This window comes from Nicotiana tabacum, chromosome 16, assembly GCF_000715075.1.
Source record: "Nicotiana tabacum cultivar K326 chromosome 16, ASM71507v2, whole genome shotgun sequence".
Lineage (NCBI taxonomy): Eukaryota > Viridiplantae > Streptophyta > Magnoliopsida > Solanales > Solanaceae > Nicotiana > Nicotiana tabacum.
In genome coordinates this window covers 168870055-168881119 of record NC_134095.1, presented here as the reverse complement: position 1 = coordinate 168881119, position 11065 = coordinate 168870055, and the positions used below count along the sequence as shown (strand labels likewise).

Here is an 11065-nt window from a genome sequence, read left to right as displayed (position 1 = left end):
ATTATATTGAATAGATATATCGGAAAAGAACTCAATTTGAAGAAACTATTAACTATTTCCTAAATACACATGTCGAATTATTTCATAATTCAACCAATTTTAAGAAGAAATAAAGTTAACGATTATCAATAGGTAATGTTGCATCAATGTCCAACCAAAGGACGACGAAATGCTAATTATTTTTTTAAAAAAAATGTCTGATACTTGTTTTAGGGTTCTGACTAATTTAAATCCGCACCATATAAAACTCATAAAGGGGGAGTACAAGGGGGAAGTACTCCGTTCATAATTTTTTTCATTTTCACAATTCGAATCGAAACCTTTAGTTAACAGTAAAGAATACAGTATTCATTTCACCACAATCATCGGTCGTAAAATATTTTTTTTTCTGAAAGAAAATTGACAAAGCTAATACGGACGAAAAACACGTCTCACTATAATGCTCCGACCAAATTTTATCCACTACACATTATAACAAATGAAAAACACGTTTTGGCTTTATGTAAATTCATTGTACATTCTGACCTCTGCATCTGACAAGTATTGTACAGAAATCCTCCTTTTTTGGCCGTTTTTAATTTATAGACCGGCCATGTTGTATGGGCTGAGTGTTGGCCAGTCAAGATTTTACATATTCAGAAGATGAAAGTAGCAGAAATAAGAATGTTGAGATGGATATGCGGGCACACTAGGATGGATAAGATTAGAAATGAGGATATTCGGGAGAGGGTGGGTGTGGCTCCCTTGGATGACAAGATGCGGGAAGCGAGGCTTAGATGGTTCGGGCACGTGCGGAGGTGGAGCCTAGATGCTCCGGTTAGGAGGTGTGTGCGGTTGGCTCTGGCAAGTGCGAGAAGAGGTAGAGGGCGACTTAAAAAGTATTGGGGCGAGGTGATCAGACAGGACATGGCGCAGCTTCAAATTTCCGAGGATATGACCCTTGATAGGAAGGTGTGAAGGTCGAGCATTACGGTTGTAGGTTAGGAGGTAATCGAGCATTTCTCCTTGTTGTGTCTGCTAGTCTGATAGTGTTTTGTCTAGGATTGTTAGCGGTTTTTGTTGTGTTTCGCATTTTTGCTGTCTTTCACATTTTGGCATTTCCATTTATTTGCTGTCTTTTACAATGCTAATACTATTTTTCTTCTGTTGTTACAGATCTATTGTCTTTAAGCCTAGGGTCTCCCGGAAACCACCTCCCTATCCCTCCGGGGTAGGGGTAAGGTCTGCGTACACTCTAACTTCCCCAGACCCCACTAGTGGGATTCTACTGAATTGTTGTTGTTGTATTTTTATTTTGCATAATATTATTAATATAAGATTAAATAATATCTAATACTATCCACCAACAAAGATAAGAAGCACTTTTCGGACTGTAATTTAGGCAAATGTGAAGAAATAACCTAACAACTATTATCTAAATTTGAATACACCATTGATTGCACCGAATATTGATATTTCCCACCAAGAAAGATACCAGCTACTCTTGACAGATGTTAAGAAATAACCTAACTTTTGTCTAGATTTCTAGATTTGGATACTCTGAATGATCGCTAAACCACACCCTTGAGTGCACGACAGAGGGGCAGTTCAACACTTCCAAGAGATTTGTGTTCGAGTAGTACCTAGTAGGCAGAGGCGGATGCAACATATTAGTACCGAGTTCATCTGAACCCACTACTTTTGATGCGAAGTACAAATTTATGTGTAAAAATTTAACTAAAATTGCAATAAATAGGGAGTAAATATGAACCCAAAACTTTAGACGTACAATGCTTCAATGCTAAGAACCTTAAAGGTTGAACCTATATAACTTAAATCCCAGATCCGCCTCTGCTAATAGGAACATGAAGTTGATATATACTTGGGAAACGTGACACATACAAATCACAGCATAGCACTAGCTGGTCACAGAAGAAAAACCAAAGCAAACCACAACTGAAGCAAGGGAAGTAACCACAAAATCTGCGTTCTCCATTTGTCCCAGAGTATCAACTCATGATGCTGCACTTGAATACTCTAACATGATGCATCTGAGATGCTACATTCAAAATGTGTAAGGATAAATGTGATCATAATTACTGTACAAAGCGAAACAGCCGTTACATATAGGGAATGGCCAGGAACAGTCTATTATTGGAGCGCATTTACAATTTTATGTCCTTGTTAGTGGACAGTACTGAAAAAAATGGCATCTCTCAGAATAAGCAGACCCTCTTTAGACCGAAAAAATCAAGAGGGAATCATGCCGTTGGAAGTGGTAGTATTCAGGAGCTTGCTGCTAAATGATTAAATATCGATTCAAGTGTAGATTGGCTGACGCTGTACTCTGATATCCCAAGTTGGTTTCTGTCGATTCCAATATTTTGCAACTTGATGAGCATTAGGTAAGTAAGAATATACATCCTAAAAGAACTTAGTATGAAGGAAAGTGTACCTGTTCCTCTCTATGTATCCGAAAACATCAGCAAGTGAAAGACCTTCTCCACAAGGCAACTGAAACAATTTTAAGAATCCATCAGTTATTGAAGATCATGTCCACATGCTAAAGTTATGTAATACGTCGGGAAAATACTCTCTGCCCCTTGGCTATTGAAATCTTATTCAGATAGTTTGAAATGTTAACGAGGCATAGCGCTCAAGCTTTTAGCTGAATGAGGCTAAAATGCTAAAAGGATGGACCTATGTTGCAAAATCAGTACAAGAGTAGATTCTCAACCGGAGTGTGGTCTGCCTAAATCGCCAGGTCCTCATCAGGAGTGGATTGTCTCAAAAAGTTTGGATTGTTCCAAGAAGTTTTGGATTGTTCTGAATGGTACAAAGGAGTTAAAATTTACAGGTATCCTGAACGGTCAGATGCGTCTGTTTGCTGAAACAAGTGTCTGCCTCTGTCCAGAATGTTGGGGTTTGCATTGGTTAACAATGAGAATTTCGCCTCTTAAGACATAGGGTTGGAAATTTTAAATAGAGGAACGTCCAGATACCTCTGGCATTGTTTTAAATTCAATATCAGCAATGGTATTCACTTACTGTTCAGTACCTAGAAAGATCAAGCTGACCAAAACTAGCTTCAGGATCCTATAACCAGAGAACCGCAAAATTATGTCATCTTCTTAAATAGGTCAAATCAAGCTTGCAGACTATACATAACGAAAGGGCTATTTTGATGTACTTAATCCTACAGCATCACCCAGAGAATGAGCGTCTTCTATGATCACCAGAGAGTACAGCCTCGATAATATGGAGAGATAAATACGACTCTATCCGTCCCAATTTAAGTGAAACGCTTTCCTTTTTAGTTAGTCCCAAAAAGAATGACACCTTTCTATATTTAGTAACAATTCAACTTTAAATTTCCCAGTTTACTCTTAATGAGATGATTTCTAGCCATACAAGTTTTTATGATTTGTTTTAGACCACAAGTTTCAAAAGTCTTACTTTATTTCGTAAACTCTGTGCTCAGTCAAACACCTTCAAATAAGTTGGGATACTTATTAGTACTTCACATGATTCGTTATAATATTATCCGATAAAGTTATACTAACCGACAATCAACTCTAGTACATATAGGGACGTGTCCACACGTATAGCTTAGCAAAAATATCTTGCTACTTGCAATTGGTAGTAGCAAAGACATACTGGACGCGCGCACACGTGCAATTTAGAATGCTAGCCCATTCTTCCTGTCCAGGGGTGCCAGAGAGGGAAAGAGGTTTAATCTGTTGTAGATGTTTCTATGAAGTTGATTTTATTATCTAAGCTTCACTAATAGGTAAAGTTAATTAGCCTGGACTCTTATTGGTGAAAGAGCATCTTATATATCAACCAATGAGGAGTTCCGGATGCAAAAGAACTGCGACCAGAACCCTCAGGGGTTGGCCTGGTGGCAATTGACTTGAGCCTTGGGGTTTGCTCCCTTTCAAGGTCTCAAGTTCGAAACCCACTGGGTGCACTGAGGGCCATCGAACTGGGTAAAACCTGAATTAACCGTGGTGTCCTTGCGGGAAACTCCCTGCCGAGGGCCTGTGCACCCCGGGATTAGTCGGGGCTCGAAGAGACTCGGACACCCGGTGCAAATCAAAAAAAAGAACTGCGACCAGTTCAACATGGCATTTTTTTCACAAGGTAAGATTTTATTAATAAACATGTTCAACATGACATTACCTGGTATTTAACACTCAATCCATTGCAACCTTGAAATGCTGCGCCAGGAAATGAAGACTGAATGAATGAATGGATTTTGGAGAACTTCTCCTTAGCCAACCACCACTCACAGAATATCGGCAACGGGAGTCCATCTAGCATGATTCCAGAGAGGCAAGCAAAAAAATAAAAAAGATTAGTTCTCATTAGATGCACTTATCTGTGAAGACCATTCAAAGAAAAGCAGCAGAAGATTTCATCGACATAAGAGAGAATCAAATGATGGTGAAAAAGAGTAGAGCTCCAAAACCCAAGAAATAGAATGGACGGGACAATTAAGAAACTATTACAAGAATATTTAGCCTTTCAACAATGTAAGAGCTCAACAAGTTTGTGTACCGTGAGGAAGTCAAAAGATTGTGATGCGAGTATAGTTAATTTCCAAATAATAAACAGTTTCAGGTGAGAAAAATCTACTGATTAGTAAATAGAGTAGTTATATCATTTTCTAACATACTAGCGTCAACCAATATAGATGATCATAAAGAATTATTTTCCCAACTGAAAATTTATCCATATACTGAATATTGATATAACAAAACTGCAAACATTCAACAAATAACAACCTTAAATATTACATGCATACTCAAATGAGTCATGTTTACAATGTAAAAAGAAGATACGCAAGTTCCTCTCTAATAGAAGGGGTGTCCTTATCAGAGGGTATTTGAGAAATCAATTATTGAACTACTCTGAGAGACCACTAACTGAAGATTTTTCCTTTAGCATGGTTTCATTGCTTAACATTCCCCTGGGACACCGGCAATCTAAGGTAATATTTATTTTCTTCTTGACCAATAAAATATAAAGGGGAAAAAAAAAAAGCAAGATCCAAAAGGCATGCAATGGAGGAAATTTAAGGATATAGGCTGATGTACCATCACGATCTAACTGCTCTGACAACTGGTCACCAAAAATTTTACAAGAGTCATCAGTTGCAGATACTAGTGCTTTCACCCTTTCTTCATTGCCAAACCACTGTCCAACAGCCATGATCGTTTCCTTTGATAGGCTTATTTCTGCTGCCGATGCGTCTTCTGAGGCTATAGAGTTGGTACCTCCAATGCATACTTCAATATCATTTAATATACTCCTAGAGTGAGGACGAATATCAAATAGTTTCTCTTGAATTAGCAGGCAGAGATTTTCCAGATCCATACAGCTGACTTCAACTGGTTTAACCTGGAGATAAAGATGCAGAAAGGATATATAAATAGTTCTGTTTGAAAATGAGTGTGGAATAAGCGTCACAAGTACCTCTAGTTCAAGATGATTCCCGAAGCGAGTTTTCAAATGCTGAGAACTACCAAGACACCTCAACCTGCCTCCAACCTTGGGATACATTAAGAATAAGAGGTAAAAAAATTCATTGAATTAGGCCTTTGGAAAATGGGATTATTTATAATCAAGGTAAGAACACTGCTCAGATACCATTATCCCAATCCTAGTGCACAGAGCTTGCGCCTCATTCATGCTGTGAGTAGTTAAAATTACAGCTGTCTTTCCTCGTCTAGTTGAGAGACGAGATATAACTTCCCACATGAAACGTTTGGCAATAGGATCCATACCTGGAAAAATGACAATACAGATAAAGATTTTGTAAGAGAAGTATCTAGACAAAGCTATCACTTGAACATTTATGTTACAGAAATTCTAAATAGGGAAGAGAGCAGGTTTGCAGATTCTGTGAATTCAAAAAACTAGAGGCCCCTCATATGTTAAAATAGCTTCTAAAGAGTCCTATAAGACTCCAAACAAAATAACTTTCAGAAGCTATGGCCTAAACTTAAGATCTAACATCTGCAAAGGTATGAATTCAAAGCCATTCCAAAGGAATTATATGTTCAAGAATGTGGTCACTAAAACTCCCAGCTTAAAGGTGGAAATTGCTTCTTCTTTTTTTATATCAGATAACCATAGTGTCGGGGCTAGCTTACACATACCTCGACTAATTCCACGGGTTACCTGCTACCTCCCACTAGCACAGGTACCGGGTAACCCTGTCCACTAAGGCTTGGACATATGGGAGGAAATCACCTGGTGTTTTTTCCTACGCCGGGAGTTGAACCTGAGACCTCATGGTTCTCAACCCACTTCATTGACCACTAGGTCATGCCCTTGGGAAATTGTTTCTTTTGCTATTTAGAATGGGTTTTATTGAACCTCTCGATTTAAACTGCTTAAATTTAGATAAAAATATCAAACATAAAAAGATATTGGCGGAATGACTAGAGGTAACTTAACGACCTGTGGATGGCTCATCAAGAATGACGATAGGCGGATCTCCAATCATTGCAATTGCAACAGATAACTTGCGCTTGTTTCCTCCGCTTAAGGCAAAGGATGGTTTATTTGCATGTTTCATCAGGTCAAACTCGAGCAACTTTTGCATAACAACCTGTCAAGATGTACTAGTATCAAAAACCATTTGATGGTCAACAAAGACCACTTCAACAAAGACACTCGAGCAAATTTTCACTCTTTTTTTTGGTCAAATAAGAAGATTGTCACTCTTTTTTTTGGTCAAATAAGAAGATTGTCATTCTCATTCAAGCTCTAATTTCATGGCATTACAAAAAAAAAAATTGATTTGTTTGCAGTCATTAAAGTTTAGATGATTATTTTGCTGTCATTCCCATTTTATACAGGTTTTTCCTTCTCCCTGTGAGACAAGAACTTTCTCCAAAGGCAATAAAATGGTGTCAGAACGACCTCTCATTGGCATACCATTAGATGATTCCACAAAGTAACATCAAATTTCTCCATTAAGAACATGTCTTAAAGAACATCTGGAAAAGCAGACTTGCAAATAACATAATAAATCAGAGAATATGACTAAGAGTGCAGCATGATGTAAAATGGTTTCCTGGAAAATGTAATCCTGGATGAAATATTTTCCTACGTGAAAAATGACTTATGTCATTGAGGTATAAGTCAATTCCTCTTAAACTATTCTAGTTCTATCTCAATGTCTTTTGTTTCAACCAACATTTTAATATGATTGTCAACCTTTTTTGTAGAAGGAACAATATTGTCAACCTTTAATATTCAAAACTACACAAAACACCACCTCCATGCTACATCCACCGCAATCTGCTGTTAGTACAAGTGGCCAACTTTAATTTCCAACAAAAAAAACAATGGAAAATTATATGAACAATTGTTTTTCCAAAGAAACAAATTTTCCCCGGAAAACATTTTACTCCGTAAAAATCACACCCTAAACTTTAAATATCATCATCTGTAGGCACTATAAGTGGACATGAACCAGGAGAGAAACTCGTCCTTATAGGCACAGCAGCAGAGGCTTGGCATATTCAAAAAGTAATTAGAGAAAGGATTCTGAACAAGTGTACTAGGTACCGAGCTGCCTTTATGATAGAGGTAAGTTGGAATATCTCTCAATCTCATACTAATTAGCTTAAGAATCTCAGACAGGAGGAAGATCAAACATGAAGAGACTTCACTTGAACCAAAATCCACGAATCAAGAAATTATCAGGAAAATAATGTTACACCAATATTCACAATTTTCTTTTCTGATAAAAAAAATATATTGACATCCATATCATTTTTTTCGAATAAGTAGATTGGCATCCAAATCATAATTTCATGTATTGGACTGATCTCTTGGTGGGAGAGGTTCTTTATTAGTTTATTTTAGATAATGAAAGCATTCCATTACTACCAACACATGGAACTTCAGACCCTTTCATTTCAATCAAAATTTCCAATAAGTTGCTCGAGTTTCACCTGATGAAACATGCAAATAAACCATCTATTCTCTATGGAATGGAATGATGAATTCAATAATATTTCCCAAACGTTGTTACCCAGAGTTTCTTCTGATCATGCTCCCCTACTGTTAGAATGTGGAGAATGGGAAAATCATAAGTCTTATTTCAAGTTCGAGAATTGGTGGCTCGGGGTGGCAGGTTTTAGTGACATGGTGAAAACGTGGTGGCTTTCTTTTGAGGTACAGGGTAGACCTGATTATATTTTGGCCTGCAAATTGAGGATGCTGAAAGGAAAGCTAAAAGAGTGGAATGGTACAAATCATGCTAACTTTGAAGTAAGAAAAACTCAACTTCTAAGTTCCATGGCAGAAATGGATGTTATACAGAAAACTAGAAACCTATATGAAGATGAGCTTTTGCAGAAGGCCAGCGTGTTCATGGAGCTGGAAGATATAGCAAAAAATGAGGAGATAGCTTGGAGACAAAGATCTAGAATTCTTTGGCTCAAGCAAGGGGATTGGAACACAAAAAAATTCAGAGAATGAAAAATGCACACAGGAGAAATAACACAATTGATAAGCTGAAAGTTAATGGTGTGACAGTGGAGAATCCAGAGACTATAAAAGGGAAAATTATATCCTTCTACCAAAAGCTTTACACTGAAACAGAGGAATGGAGACCAGAGTTTGTTTTGGCTGATTGTCCTTGTATAACTCAGAGTGAGAAGCAGTGGTTACAAAGATCATTTGAAGAGGATGAAGTTTGTGCAGGAGTTAAATTATGTGCTTCAGACAAGGCACCTGGGCCAGACGGATATACTATGGGTTTTTTTCTTTCTTGCTGGGATATTGTAAAGGAAGATGTTATGCAAACCTTGAGGAATTTTCATACACAGGAGTTTTTTGAGAAGAGCTTTAATGCATCATATATAGCCCTTATACCAAAGAAGACCGGAGCTCGAGAGTTAAAAGATTTTAGGCCTATTAGCTTAATTGGGTCTATGTACAAAATTATTTCTAAGGTTTTGACCGAGAGATTGAAAACTGTGATCTCCAAGCTAGTAGATAGGCATCAGATGGCTTTCATAAAGGGGAGACAGATAATGGATGCAGCACTAGTGGCTAACGAATGTGTTGATTCAAGGCTAAAGATGAAGACTCCTGGAATTCTTTGCAAACTTGATATTGAGAAAGCATATGATCATGTGAGCTGGGTTTTTCTTCTTAAAATGCTGAAATCTATGGGTTTTGGAAGAAAATGGATTAGATGGATGTTCTTCTGCATAAGCTCAGTCAAGTTCTATGTTCTCATCAATGGTTCCCCAAAGGTTTCTTCCCTTCACATAGAGGTTTGAGACAGGGTGACCCTCTCTCCCCTTTTTTGTTCCTAATAGCAATGGAAGATCTAAATAACATGATAAAGGTAGCAAATAACAATAGGTGGATGACTGGTTTTAAGGTGGTAAGTACTGTAGGTGGAATGCAGGTAACTCATCTACTATATGCAGACGATACTTTGGTATTTTGTGATGCAAAAGTAGATGAGCTAAGACATCTCAGGTTAATTCTAACAATTTTTGAGGCAGTCTCTGGTCTACATGTCAATTGGAGGAAAAGCCTTATTTTTCCAGTAAATGAGGTAATTAATATACAAAGGCTGGCAGGTGTTCTTGGACGCACAGTTGGAACTCTTCCAACAACCTACTTAGGTATGCCACTGGGTTCTAAAAACAAGTCGTTAGATATTTGGAGTGGAGTGTTAGAAAGATGTGAGAAAAGATTGGCCAAGTGGAAAAGCCAGTACATATGCCTAGGGGGCAGAGTAACTTTGGTTAACAGTGTCTTAGATGCACTTCCCACATACATGATGTCCCTTTTTCCTATTCCTACAAAAATAGAGAAAAGGATCAAGGTTATGAGAAGGAATTTCATCTGGCAAGGAAATAAAGAGAAGGGAGGTTACCATTTGGTAAACTAGAATGTTTTGACGCAAAGCAAGAAATCTGGGGGCTTAGGCATAAGAAACTTGAGACTACATAATAAAAGCCTACTCATGAAATGGCTTTGGAGGCATGGCAGGGAAGATCAAACTCTATGGCGACAGGTCATCACTGAAAAATATGGATTAGAGGGACAATGGATACCTAGAGCAGTGACAACAACATATGGGGTTAGTGTATGGACGTCCATCAGGGCTATTTGGCCGCTTTTTGTGGGGAATGTTTTTATTGTAGTAGGGAATGGGAGGAAAACATCCTTTTGGAATGATAACTAGCTAGGACATGGACCTCTGAAAGACCTTTTCAGTGACATGAAAGTTTTGAGTTTGAATAATGCAGCCACGGTGGAAGACAGCTGGGATCAACACGGATGGATTTTCAACTTTAGAAGAGAGCTAAATGACTGAGAATTACCTAGATTCACTGAATTTCTGAATGTTCTAGATCAGTTCAAGGGGACTACAGTGGAGGAGGATATGTTGAAATGGACAAGGCATAGGAGTGGCTCTTTTACAATAAACTCAGCATACAAAATGCTCAACAATCAAGGTCAGCAAACCCAATTATGGAGTTGGAAAACAATATGGCAAGACAAAATACCATCTAAAGTAGCATGCTTTGTATGGTTAGCAGCCAGGGATGCTTGTCTAACACAAGACAATCTAATGAGAAAGGCATGTCATTGTGTTCAAGGTGTTATATGTGTGGAAATGAGGCCGAAAGTAGTAGCCATTTATTTATACACTGTAACTTGGCTACAGCTTTATGGCAACTATTTTTGAACATGAAAGGGCTGTCATGGGCCATGCCCAGGAGTTCAGGGGAGCTGCTTGCTTGCTGGAATTTCTCAGGAGACCTGATCAAACAAAAAAAGTGGTGGAAGACTATCCCGGGTTGTATATGGTGGACAATTTGGATGGAAAGAAACAGTAGATGTTTTGAAGGACACAACAACTCCTTACAGAAGATCAAGATGAACGGCTTATTTTTGTTTCACTTTTGGTGCAAGGAAGATTTTGCACATGATGTAGATTCAATGATAGATATCATAGGATCACCGTAGTAGGAGTTAGAAGATAGCCGTGGTTTTACTCGTTTTGATATATGTATCTGTGGCCTTAGCACAGCCT

The 11065-nt window shown here is 38.0% G+C and overlaps 1 protein-coding gene across 3 annotated transcripts in view; it reads right to left on the bottom strand.

Moving 5' to 3' along the window:
- Nucleotides 1–1905: 1905 nt before the first annotated feature.
- The window catches only part of LOC107781095 (ABC transporter A family member 1), a 47429-nt gene continuing 38269 nt past the window's right edge, over nucleotides 1906–11065 (bottom strand). For 2 of the 3 annotated variants that reach the window (XM_075233619.1, XM_075233621.1), the window contains exons 34-39: nucleotides 6448–6598; nucleotides 5632–5768; nucleotides 5079–5532; nucleotides 4162–4295; nucleotides 2435–2493; nucleotides 1906–2346 (exon numbers count right to left, since the gene is read on the bottom strand). In XM_075233619.1, the coding sequence (XP_075089720.1) occupies nucleotides 2265–2346; nucleotides 2435–2493; nucleotides 4162–4295; nucleotides 5079–5532; nucleotides 5632–5768; nucleotides 6448–6598 (1017 nt within the window). In that variant the 3' untranslated portion in view covers nucleotides 1906–2264. The remainder of the gene's footprint in view (nucleotides 2347–2434; nucleotides 2494–4161; nucleotides 4296–5078; nucleotides 5533–5631; nucleotides 5769–6447; nucleotides 6599–11065) is intronic. The other variant, XM_075233620.1, reaches the window with a different exon arrangement.